The 13,836-nt window shown below is 42.7% G+C and overlaps 1 protein-coding gene across 2 annotated transcripts in view; it reads right to left on the bottom strand.

Annotated features, from left to right (window-relative positions):
* POLR2I (RNA polymerase II subunit I) overlaps positions 1-13,836 on the bottom strand; it is a 178,888-nt gene that overhangs the window by 14,264 nt on the left and 150,788 nt on the right. For both annotated transcript variants that reach the window (XM_078661004.1, XM_078661005.1), the window contains exon 5: positions 1,655-1,706. In XM_078661004.1, the coding sequence (XP_078517130.1) occupies positions 1,655-1,706 (52 nt within the window). The remainder of the gene's footprint in view (positions 1-1,654; positions 1,707-13,836) is intronic.

Below are 13,836 nucleotides of genomic sequence, written 5' to 3'. Positions count from 1 at the left end.
CGCTTCTTAATGGCAGTGGAGCGTTATCTTTGCCAGCGCTCTAGGCGCGATTTAGGTAGCGGGCGGCCATCTTTAAGTCAGGCGAGCTGCCGGGCTCCGGGGTGGAAAAACAGAAGCATTCATTCTGAAGGGCTACAAATGCTGCCGATAGTCAGCCGACGCTGTGCGCATACATCTGGGCTCACCTCCTTGCCGTGTGCGCTTCCGCTGACTCCCTGGCGGATTCCGTCTTACGCCATGCGGTGGGTGTCCCTTAGCGCGCCGAACCTCCGCACTTCTCTTCTCGTGAGTTGTCGGGTTCCTGTAAAGGTATTTCCGTTGGGTGCTGAGTGCTCAAAATTACACCGAGAGTGCTCCAGGCAGTCTGGAGGGAAAGCCTTCCACTCCCACTATCGTAGCGATGATATTTCGTCCCTTAGGGCTGAAGGTCCGCTCTCCTGCATTGCAGCGAACGAGCTAGGCGGCCATTTCCAACGCCGTCCAAGCCACGCCCCCACTGAAATTCTGGTTTTATTAAGTTTGTATGAATTTAAGAATAGTTTAGACCGCTCTACGTATTTTGGAAGTATTTTTTATGGGTACAAGTTTTAGCCTCAATTTAAACAAGCACTGGCAAAGCCAATTGGTATTGCATTTGGGAAGTATTGGCTTTACTGGTACCTTTTAGAGATGCAACATGGCTAAATAAGGGAAATAAAAGGTGATTGCATAATGTTATAGGCACATACACGTGTGCCTACAAATTGATGTAATAGGCTTTTTGTTCTTTTTAATTGCAGATCTCACTCATAGCAAATAAAATGAAAAAAAGTGAAAGCATTTTTTTTCTCTTTGGAAAGGATGTGGGGAGGAAGTAACAGAGGCAGGGGAGCACACAAGGGGGAGGGAATCTCGCAGAGGGCAACAGAAGCACGCTAGGGAGACAGCTGGAAAAAACATGCACTCTCATTGAATACTTATACAAAAAAGCACCTGATAAAAGCAAACCGTGCAAGAGCACAGTACATGTATACATGCTTCAGGAGAGGGACAAACAAAAAGGGAAGGAAAGCCCACAACGCTAACGAATAAGAAGGAAGTAAATGTGAGAGGCAAGTAAGCCAACCAAAGGAGGGCTTTATGTCCACTGCAAGCTGACAATTCGTCTGGCAACAGACCGCGCATGTTAAAAGGAGAGACCTAAAATTGAGTTTTGCTTAATATGTTTACCACCCTTCACAAAAAAACATAAACCTGCCATTTCAGTAAATTAACACCACATGCTAAATCTAGCGCTGATTTGTAAAAGTCAGTAATGGGCTGGAAAATAATTTAAAAGGGTAATGCGTTACAACTTCAGCCCAAGGTAAGTTTCAAATAAGCGAGCTAGCAGGGAAACTGAAAGTTATCCTTTGCAGCACCACTGAACCATCCAGTTCTACAGGAAAGACGAGTGATAAACGGAGGAAACAAACTATTCAAATGTTTCAAAAACCAATCTGTCCTTCGTTCAGTAACTTTCCCTAGCATTTACATACCTGCCTATTGTCAGCAAAAACCCAAGTAAATCTACAATGAGATGTGAAAGCATTTATTTTGTGCTGTAAACAAGACTGACTTGACAGAAAGAGAGGAACAATGAAGTCAAACAATAGGACGCTGCTGTTTTCTTTACCTCAGCTTTTGCGCTGTGTGACTGGAAAAACACAGCTTCTTTGTGCCCGCACCTGCAACAACACAAGGCACAGACCACCTGAGTCAGAACAAAAGCAACAAACCACAGTGCTCATCGATCAATACGAGAAAACTGTTGAACATTTTTGCATCAACATTGTTCAGGTGATTGAAAGTTATTTGTTCAAGAACCGAGTGATATATACAATGTATTATTTTACCATTTTGCATATAGAAATAAGCATACGCTCTTTGGGGGAAATGTGTGTGGGTTTTTGTCAAATGCTAACACAGAAACATGTTTTAAGGAAAACTTGTGCAACCAAATAAACTTCTTTTATAAGCATTTTGAGAGTGAATAGTAATGCGATGAATGTAATCCAGTTATGATGATTAGAATGTATGTCCCTCCTCTACCCTAGTAGATAGTGTAGTGTTATTTTCTGAACACTGCTTTCAAAAGCACTTAAGTTATGGTGGGGCTATTTGTAGGCAGGCACAGGGCACCGACTGTGCCCAATATGCCACTGTTTTCTACGAACACTATTCAAACATGTGACATTTGAGAAACATAGGACTTTGTTTACCAAGTTTATATCGAGCCCTAATTTCAAAATACGATCTTAAAACCACAACACTATGCAGTTAGGTGGCTGTCAGACAAAAACAGACTGAGGATGAAAAGCAAGAGAACTTAAATGCAGCTACCGAAGAAAACAAAAACAACAAAAAAACACAAAACCAGTTGAACTATAAGGGGTCAAGGGATAAGGTTGAATGTGCGTATTGGGGGAGTAAAAGGTAAATTGCTCCATTTAAATTATTACAAAACTCTCAAATCCGGGGTTTTACTCTGTATTACTGGCTTTCAGTGGAGAAACGGGTCAAGTTCAAGGTCCTTACGTACATGTTCCGCATTAAGCATGCTAAGGCCCCTGACTATGTGCAACAGCTGGCCTGCCCCTACGTCCCCCGTACTCTCAGATCCTCTACTCAAGAGAAATTCAGAGTTCTTCGAGAGAGACTTTCTCGTATGGGAGGGCGCTCCTTCTCTTACCATGGCCCCACTCTTTGGAATGCTCTTCCACTGCCCCTCCGCCTACAACCTGACCTTCTGTCTTTCCGCAGATCCCTCAAAACATGGCTCTTTAGCTAATAGGCCTCTCCTCTCTCTGCTGTTCTCTGTCGGCGCCAGAAAAACCCTTGGGGGTAGGTGTTCGCTGCTATACAAATTTAAATAAATAAATATTAACAGACTTAAAGTCCTGTCTGTCCAACTGTAAAATCAGAACTATAAGTCCCACGGATGTAAAGTAAAACAAGTATTGACAAAGCCAATAGGTCTTGCCTTTAATCTGTTTGCAGCTACACTGACCCCCTCCCACACTGCGATAAGACTTATTTGGGCTATTTGGGTTAGTTAGTGCTTAGGCTTCCATAACATTTTGCCCATAAGCTACCCATGCTAAATTTGCGCCCTTTTTTTAAATACAAAATCCTGGGTAGTCTAAAGGGTCCCAGGGTTTGTGGATTCCCCTGGAGGAGACTGGAAAATAGCCAGAATATAAATTTTGAGTTTTGGGGGGGAAAAATGGAAAAAGTGCTTTGGATAAAAGTATGTTTTTTCATAACAATGGCATCAACGAACGGTTTGATGTGAAAAAATCACCATCTTCCCAGCTTTCAGGAACATGCAGAGCTGAATAAAAAAAACAATTTTGTTTACCACAGTTTTGCCATTTTTCAAAGTGGTAGCCCATTTTTCCTACTTTTTGTGCCTTTATCCTTCTTCCAGTTTGTGGTGCAAACCAGTGTGAAACCCATGGGTGATTCAGGAAAGCTATATATTTCTGAAAACTAGACAAAATTCTGAATTCAGAATGGGGTTTATGTGTACATCGCTCAAGGTTTTTACAGATAAATTAACAGTTGAAATAAAGAAATATTGAAAACAAGTAGGAAAACACAACTACAGTGTTTTCATATGTAACTTTTAGTCACAATGGCTGATTTACAAAAGCAATGTACCATTACATTTGCTAGACCCTTTTGGTTGAGGGGAAATATAGGGTTTGTAGGTTCTGCAAGAACCAGAGGTACATCAAGCCAACAACTGAGCTGCATTGTACAATGGTTTTCCATTGTGTACGGAGTATAGGCCAATTCATAGGGTCCAATACGTTGAGTGAAAAATAGGTATTAAGATAACCTATGTGATTCTGAAATGGGTACAAGATTTGGAGCTTAGTAGGAGGGGTTATTTGAAAATTTCTGAATTAGTGGGTAACAGTAGGAGCATATGATTTAAAAGTTATTTTCAAAATATCTTCTTTCTTACACACTGTCTTAGATTTTTAAGGCACAAATGCAGCAAAATGCAACTGGCAATAATACATATACTACTATCCTATGCTCCCACATGTATTCTGATTCAAAGAGTACCTCACTTGTATGGGTAGGCCTAGTGCATGTGACAGTCAACAACGCAAAACGCAACATGGATACATCACATTTTTCCACTCAAACTGCCACATTTTTAGCAAAGTGGGTCGCTGTGGATTTTGGGCCCTAGTTCAGCCGGTACATATGTAAACCTGGAAAACTTAGCAAACCTGACATTTTGAAAACTAGACACCTGGGGGAATCCTAGAGGTCACCGAGCATTTCAAGTTGGCTGTTCAGGCATGCATGTGTGCGTGAGCCTAGTGCATAGGACAGGCAAGCATCAAAGCAAGGTTAATGGGATTGTGCCAGAGTGACTCTCATTGGCCCTGACTTGTAGGCCCAGTCACACAAGAGGGGTAGCATTTTTATTGGGACAAGTGAGGAAACGCTGGGTGGTAGGAATTTTGTGAATTTCCTGCTGATTCAAAAATTGTACGTCCCAGAAATCCAAAGTAAACGCGCAATTTTAGGCAAAATTTGAGGTATGCAGGGCACTGCGGGTAAGAAAACATTATGTGATCCACGCAAGGCATACCACCTTGGATTTCCCCGAATGTCTTGTTTTCAGAAATGTCTGGGTTTGGTAGATATCCTCAGGTGGCAGCTGACCGAGCCCAAAAAGTGCAGCCATTCAGCATACAAGTAGGATGATAATGAGACATAGCCCAACTCTACTACCCCTATGTATTACAATTGTTTTCTAAAAGCATCCAAAACCATAATTTCCTTCTTGCCAAAAAGATGGAGATGCATTAGTCCCCAGAGGGGGCGGCAAAAAAACTGTTGTGGTCATATTTTAGGTGGAGGTTAGGTCCAATGTGTGGGCTGGTGGGAAGGCCATCCTCACACTTTGTAGCAATAAAAAAAGCTCCCTGGTATCTAGAGGGCTTTCTGCCCCTCCCATCGGGGAAGATTGGAGGTAAAGATTTCTCATCTGCCCCCTGGGGGGTAGTGGGGGGCAGAAAGACTGTAACGGGCCATTTTATGGGTGGAGTTGGGACCAATGCCTAAGTGGGCTGTCCCCACCCATTCCTCCCTGGTGTTTAGTTGTACTCTCACCTTTCACCTGAAAGATAATCAAATGCATGCTGCACATAAGATAGGATCCAGAGTCCTAAGGCACATATTTGACCTCTGCACTGAGGTATCATATTTCCTTCACAACAATGAGTAAAAATCATTCACAAAGCCAATAATATGAAATATGTTTCTTTCCTGGTCAATTCCTGGCTTGATTTTATTGTGAAGTGTGCACGCATGTTATGTTGATTTGCATAGCACACTAATCACCCGAGAGGGTATCCAGGCACTTAGGAGGAAGAATACAGGCTCAACAAAGTGTTGAAAAACAGAATCGTGAGGAAGGTGCTTTCAACTGGCCTCAGTGTGTGTCGCTGGAGTTGTACTAGACAGAGCCGACTTTTGTGTGTTAAATTGAGGAGGGAGGAGTGCATTATTGCTGCACTCTTCTCATCCCCGCCTTTCCACTCTCAGAAAGTGGGCCATGAGAGAAAGGAAATCAGCACATCCTTGCATCGGCCATACCATGCTAGCAGTGCCATTTTAAATGATATTACAAAACAACATAAATAAAAAACGTATGTATAAAATGAGTATAAAATCCTCTGCAAAGTGCATTTTATTGGTCTAACGTTGATCGATGAGCCAAACAAAAGGAGGGGATCAGCAGGCAGGTAATGTGTTTGTTTACTCATCTGCCTGCTGCTGCGTCGCATACCCCTGCCTGGAGGTGCCTAGGGCAAGCCTGCCGCTGAACACAGAAGAAGAAGATAGAAAGCAAGATAGAAGGGAAGAGAGAAGAAGAAAAATAAGGAAAGAACTGGTGCTGCTTGGACTGGGACACCAAAGAGCAGGTACGTTTTGTCCCGGTCCGGCAAGTCAGTTTCTCAGCTCCTTCTACCCTGCCCTAAGCACTCCCCACCATCCATGGGCTGAAAGCAGATAGTATGACTGCTGAAGGAGAGGTAAGAAACACAATGTGGCGGGCCTAAGGGGTCAACATGTGTTTCTTCCTTTTTCTTTTTTTTTTCTCAAAGAAAATAAAATTCTGGATTGCCGCCCATGGGCATGCAGCAGTACTCGCTAGGGGCAATATTTAAAAAAACAAAAGTTAGAATTCAGGTCTGCCGCCCACAAACATGTGGGTGGGTCCCACTGGGGTCTGTTTTCTAATGCGCGTGCTTCCTGCTCAAAGGCCTTTCTATGTCCAAACCATTCCACTGCGCTAAGAGGAATCTGCTTAATCATCTCCTTAATGTTCAACTACCAGCACTGCCTCTTTTGAAATGTTTTAGTAAAACGCTCAGTTTTGGGAAGCAGAGCATAGAATCTCAATCTAAGTGCAAGACGAGATTTCTGAATTCTCTGAGAACTATGCATAAAAAAAGCAATTCTCAGCTGCATTAGACTTAGAAAATACAACGCAACTTGTTTTTCAGCAAATACAACATTATGATGATGAACGCACCGAGGCACTCGAATTCACATCAGCTTGACTAATGCAAGGGCATGTATTTCAAAACAAACGGGCACAGACTTCTCCAACATAGGCATTTATAGATATTGCAGTATCCCAAACAGAAATGTTGCAAAAAAAACTTCGAAACACTGTTAAATATGCAAGTGTAAAATACTGCCTCCTGCCCAAGAAAAAACAAATAAAAGATGATATAAAAAACAAAAGCCTTACTATCCACTTTCACTAACTCTAGAATTCGAGGAAGCAGCACACAAGAGTGAGCAAGAAAACATATGCTCTCTCATGGAGTACTTAAAGAAAAAAGCAGCTCCCTAAAGGTGAGCAATGGAAGGACAAGTCAGCCAGCCAAGTGGACAGTAATGAGTTTAAGCTCCAGGGGAGGGACAAACACAAGATGGAAAGGAAAGCCATCAAATAAGAAGAAAGTAAACGGGAGGGAACAATAAAGCCAACCAATGGTTAGCAATGGACAGGCTGTAAATCTCTGCAACTTCTTGGTAAGTCCACGACAGGATGAGATAGCTTGTGCTGTCTAGAAGGCTTAACCTTTCCACAGGACTGGATAAGTGAAACACACAAGGAAACCTGAGAGCTTGGTTATTATGGGTGTGGCAATGGGGTAAAAGTGGTTGAAATATGCTTCATTTGAAACATGAAAGTATTTTGAAAAAACAAGTGACTGACTGGGTAGGTGTACACCATACAAATTTAGTCTGCTGTTTGTTTCGGAACACATGTTCTTGCCTGTGTAAAATAGAGCAGTTTATTCACATCACTCGTAAAGCACGTCGTTGACTTTGGCTCATGGTGGTTGGTCAAGTGTCCTTGGTGAACTGTAGCAATGAGTGCATTCACTGGCAAATAACCAATATGTTTTTCTCTCTCTATTAAAGGTATAGTTTATATAAGAACAAAATGTGATAGTTGTCAAGAGGCTTCTCACTGGGGTGTAGGTCTCCTGCAGCATATTGTGCTGTTCAGGTTACTACTGCATAGACCTCCCTGTCATGGCAGAGCATGTACCGCCTGGGTTGTTCAACGCACCACTCTTCCTAAACTCTGGAAGCTGGTCAGTCATGATGTGGGCAAACATGTTCTGTCACCCAGACCCTGAGTGAATGAGTCGAGCAAGAAGAAAGGGTGGGAGGGTGGCGACGAGAAGAAAGCAAGAGGAAGGAGTGAAAAAGCTGAGAGGTTCAGAAAGACAGATCTTGAGGAAGAGGAGCGAGGTGCAACACTGGAGACAGAAGAGACAAGAGGGCTTAGAGGAGAGGGAGAGGCAAGGAGGGGGAAGGGGTGTGGAATTTAATAAAACATCTACTTGTCCATGGGGCAGGTAGTTCCATAAATCTACTTATCCTGGAACAAAATCTACTTGTCCCGTTTGTGACATGTAATTTGGCGACAAATTATGGCAGAAAACTCATTATATAAGAGCTCTGATATAGCCTTTCTGATTATGCCATTGTTCATACCATACAAAAATATATATATGCCAACCCACTCAGTTCAGTATTGCTCTAAATCATCAGCAACAGATCAAACTTAATTTTGATTTGTTCGGTATATTTATTTTTACCTTTTCTTTTAGATACACTCCATAGAAAAAATCAATTATTTCTATGTCAGAAAAAACAACACAACATATACAACAATTATACACATTAACTTATACATACCATTTATCAAAAGACACATTACTTACATACATATAAACATTCACTGTACACTATACACTAGGTTTTCGTTATATACAACCTCATTTATACACATCTGTTTTCAACTGTTCCTTTGGCAAATATCGGCTCTTTGCCTTTTAACAATCAATGAAATCAAATCAGAGGAACAATAGTGAACAAAGTCATAATTAGTCGGAGATAACCTTTGTTATCAATTCAATGAATCAGTACTTATTCATATTTTGAACAAATTGTATCTCCGTTTTGCCGACGCGTTTCGAACAACACACATAAGTTGTGAGTTCTCCTCAGGGCTTTGTCACTTCTATCTGCAAGTGTATAGAAAAGAAGAAAAGCACCAAAAGGTGTTTCAGTGTACATTCTCTAGCTTCAATTCGCTACATTGTTTACATTCTACAACGTTTAGTCCATATTACCTTTCAAGTGGCTGGGATAGTCCTACGTTCGGTATTATGTTCGTTTTTTTTTTAAAAACACTTTAGAGCTGCAATCTAAACAATAAATCTAGATTAGAGCCAAACTCAGTCTGAGCCTTACAGTTACTTTCACAAAACACTGCGTGACGTACCTTTATTTCTATTCGATCTTGTGAGTCTGCCTATGGGCGTCTCCCTATTCCTCGGACACACTTTTCACCTATAAGTAATGCAGAGGTATTTTAATATATCCAGGCTTGTATCATCTCTGAAGTTCGTGAAGCAGTTCGCAACTCTAATCCTACCTTCATTAGGTAATCCGATCTCCTCAGGAGCATGTCACTCCATGTTTAATTTAATTTCTGGGCACGGGCAATCTGTGGGGGAAAAAAACGATTCTAAGTGCACTGGTCATTATTCGGGTGGAAGCTGATTCCGCTTCGTTGGTGCTCAGTGACTGACCTGGTTAGTGTTGAATCTCCGTTTGTTTACAGGCGCGCTGACAGTTTCCCTTCACCTCCGTTCTAGGGATTTCACTGTTTTGAAGACAAAACAGGGAGCGCATTAATTCCACCCTTCCTGGCACGTTTCCTTCCCAACTCGTGCCTACCCGTCCCAAGCCGGTTCTCCTTACCTCCTCACAGCTCCTCTGCAGCTCATCCACACTTCAATCTAGAAGGCGGCGGCCAAGTAGCTTGCTTCCTTATTGTAACCATGTGACTTCAGGAATTCTGGGTGTTGTAGTTTGACTACACTCGCCTCTGTGTTTACATTTAATGGATTACGACATGCTCTCTCATAAGGCCCATAGATTGGTGCCTTAATAATGATTACTCATTTCTACACTAAGAGTCAGTCGTATCTCGTGGAGCCCCACGTAAACCTCCAAATTTACAATCTTGAAACCTCGGAAAGGGTATTTAATCCATTTTGCGCACTGTTAAATTTTAAAATCAGGTACGCTTCTTTTCTCAGCAGTGTATCCTCGATGTCAATCGGACCTTTGCCCCCTGATTGCACTATGGCACACAATATAGTCCATTTAAAGTCCATTTCGCTGTGGTTCGAATCCATAAAGTGTTGGACCATTGGCGCACTAGCTACCTTCTTTTTAATCCTTGACCTGTGTTGTGTTATCCTGCTGTTGGCTTGCTGTGTGGTTTTCCCAACGTACATTTTATTGCAGGCACAAACTACTGCGTACACTACATTCCGTGTCCTGCAGTTCGTAAATCCACGGTTTTTCCATCTCACGCCCCTATGTTCAAACTCGATTCCCTCAATTGTTGAGTCACATGAGACGCAATTGCCCCATTTGTGGTGGCCCTCGATTGGTTTAAGGCCCCATCTAGAGCGTAGGTCACTTTTAGGTTTAGCGGTTGCCACATCCGCCCGGATTAAACACTGGCCAATGCTCCTATTCTTTCTATATGCGAAAATGGGTTTTGGAAAGGGGCATTCAAGCCCCTCCAACAAATGCCAATTTTTCAGAACCATTTGTCGTACTTTGTGCGTGTCAGGCCCGAACGTAGTTACACATACCAACCTATCCAGATCTTGTTTCACTTTACGTTCAAGTAAGCACTCCCGTGGTGTGTAGTGCACCCTCTTTTTGGAGTTACTTAGCAATTTTTTGTGGTACCCTCGATATCTCATCTCCTCACAGAACCTTGTGGCATGTTTATCATACTCAGTTACCTCCGAGCAGTTCCTCCGAATCCGAAGCAGCTGCCCATAAGGTAAGTTATCCTTTAGGCTTCTGGGGTGTGCGCTTTGGTGGTGCAGGATTGTGTTTTTATCCGTCTTCTTCTTAAAAAGTGACGTTTTTAATTGTCCATCCATATGGTTTACTTCAAGATCCAGAAAAGTCATCTTTTCATTACTGGACTCAATGGAGAACTTGATATCTTGGTGTCTCCTATTGAGCCATGTGTGAAAGTCCATCAACTCCGTGCGACTCCCCTGCCACAGGAGCCACACGTCGTCAATGTACCTCCACCATTGCTTAATGTGTTTGCTATAGGGGTTGTTTGAGTAAACAAATCTGTTCTCATACTCGGCCATATACAATATGGCCATCTCCGGCGCATAGGGACAACCCATGGCTGTCCCCTTGATCTGCATATAGAATCGGTCATTAAACCGGAAGTAGTTTTTTTTCAATGTCACTTCTGCTAGTTGCAGGATGAACGAGGTCGGGACTTGATGTGGCCTTTCTCTCTTGTCCAGGTATAGTTCTAGTACCTCTAGCGCCTCGTCTTGCGGAATTTGGGTGTACAATGACGTGACGTCCATTGTCACCATCAGTTCCGTTGACGGGTCGAACTGCATTCCATCAATTTTTAACAAGAAGTCTGTGGTATCCTTCAGGTAGGAGGTTACACTTCCAACAAAGGGCTTAAGAAAGAAGTGTATATATTTAGACAGTGACTCCAGACAAGATTCACAGCCTGAGACAATGGGCCTTCCAGGAGGCTCCTCAGGGTTCTTGTGGATCTTGGGTAGAAAATATAAAATAGGAGTCCTTGGAAATTTCTTAATCAGGAATTCACTTTCTTTCTGGCCCACGAAACCATTCTCCCGCCCGTTTTGTATAATTCCACCGATTTGCCCCTGGATCTCTCTCACAGGGTCCTCGGTGAGTTCCCTATACCATTCCACGTTGTTCACCTGTACTGCTCCCTCCTTAAGATATTTGTCCTTTGGCCAGATCACCACCGCTCCCCCCTTGTCAGCGGGTTTAATGACCACGGACGTGTCTTCCTTCAAATTTTTGATGGCAATGCGTTGGCCTTTAGTGATATTCTGTTTGACGTATTTCTTAGTTTTCTCAAGTTTGTTTATGGATGATAGCATGACTTGCTCAAATGCTACGACCTGTTTAGGTATATTTTGATATGGAATAAAGGTCGATTTGTTCCTCAGGCCTGTTACTTCTACGTCAACGGCCGATGGTTTATTTGCAAAAAAGGCTCGCAGGCGGATTTTTCTGCAAAAGGCTATTGCTTCCAGTTTTAATTTTGTAAAGTCAGTCTGTTGGCTAGGGACAAACTTCAAACCTAGGTTGAGAACTGATTCCTCGTCCCTGGTTAATATCTTCGTTGATAGATTAACAACTGTGGATGGTGGGGCTTCTACGATTTGTAGTAATTTCTGCGTGTGCGCATTTCCCACGCGGGTTTGAATCGTGTTTTGGCTTGTTGGCCCTTCTCTAAAAAAGCCACCTTCTTGTTCGGATTATTACCCCTCTCCTCTGAACCTGATGAGTTGGAGGAGGATGTATCAGAAAATGTTTTGAATCGGTTTCTTGATCGCCCCTGAAAATTAGATAGGGCTCCACGAGATTCCGTCTGAGTGTAGTAATCCTCCTTGAGGAATGGGTAGGCCCTTCCTAGGGTAAATGCTTTTGAATCCCTCTCGTACTGTGCCGATTTAGAATTGATGGTAATGTCTTTAAATGTTAAGATATCTTTCTCAATTTTCTCAAGCAGTGTTTTTGCGTCAGCAACCGCTGGGCTCTCCTGAAGGCTCTTTGTTAACACCTCAATTTCTTCTAGTTCTTTAAGGCAGAGTCTCTGAGCTGTCTCGATCGTATGGACCATTAGGTCCCGACTACATTTCGTGTTTATACCACTAAAGCCTTTCTTATATTCGCTGTCCTCCGTAAATATAACAGGGACATTTTTAACCTGAAGACCCCATGGGATGGTCCCACCTCACTCATCATAAGAAACGCGGAGGGTCATTCTGCCCCTCCGAGGTGATGTCGGAAAAAGATACACTGTCTTTTTCAGAATCACACATTCAAAATTTACTAGCCTCAGCCGCTTTTGGTAATATTACTTTGAGCACCTCCGCTCAGCAACAAAACGAGTCGGATAAACTCATTAGACTCAAAAAGAAACATATTCGAACAGAGCTTCACGGGCATTTTCTCCTGAAACACCTCAGGGGTGGGACCATCCCATGGGGTCTTCAGGTTAAAAATGTCCCTGTTATATTTACGGAGGCCAGCGAATATAAGAAAGGCTCTAGTGGTATAAACACGAAATGTAGTCGGGACCTAATGGTCCATACGATCGAGACAGCTCAGAGACTCTGCCTTAAAGAACTAGAAGAAATTGAGGTGTTAACAAAGAGCCTTCAGGAGAGCCCAGCGGTTGCTGACGCAAAAACACTGCTTGAGAAAATTGAGAAAGATATCTTAACATTTAAAGACATTACCATCAATTCTAAATCGGCACAGTACGAGAGGGATTCAAAAGCATTTACCCTAGAAAGGGCCTACCCATTCCTCAAGGAGGATTACTACACTCAGACGGAATCTCGTGGAGCCCTATCTAATTTTCAGGGGCGATCAAGAAACCGATTCAAAACATTTTCTGATACATCCTCCTCCAACTCATCAGGTTCAGAGGAGAGGGGTAATAATCCGAACAAGAAGGTGGCTTTTTTAGAGAAGGGCCAACAAGCCAAAACACGATTCAAACCCGCGTGGGAAATGCGCACACGCAGAAATTACTACAAATCGTAGAAGCCCCACCATCCACAGTTGTTAATCTATCAACGAAGATATTAACCAGGGACGAGGAATCAGTTCTCAACCTAGGTTTGAAGTTTGTCCCTAGCCAACAGACTGACTTTACAAAATTAAAACTGGAATCCGACTGCGAGCCTTCTTTGCAAATAAACCATCGGCCGTTGACGTAGAAGTAACAGGCCTGAGGAACAAATCGACCTTTATTCCATATCAAAATATACCTAAACAGGTCGTAGCATTTGAGCAAGTCATGCTATCATCCATAAACAAACTTGAGAAAACTAAGAAATACGTCAAACAGAATATCACTAAAGGCCAACGCATTGCCATCAAAAATTTGAAGGAAGACACGTCCGTGGTCATTAAACCCGCTGACAAGGGGGGAGCGGTGGTGATCTGGCCAAAGGACAAATATCTTAAGGAGGGAGCAGTACAGGTGAACAACGTGGAATGGTATAGGGAACTCACCGAGGACCCTGTGAGAGAGATCCAGGGGCAAATCGGTGGAATTATACAAAACGGGCGGGAGAATGGTTTCGTGGGCCAGAAAGAAAGTGAATTCCTGATTAAGAAATTTCCAAG

The sequence above is a fragment of the Lissotriton helveticus genome, chromosome 9, assembly GCF_964261635.1.
Source record: "Lissotriton helveticus chromosome 9, aLisHel1.1, whole genome shotgun sequence".
Taxonomy (NCBI): Eukaryota; Metazoa; Chordata; class Amphibia; order Caudata; family Salamandridae; genus Lissotriton; species Lissotriton helveticus.
Note: the sequence above shows the minus strand (reverse complement) of the source record. Positions and strands in the feature narration are given on the sequence as shown.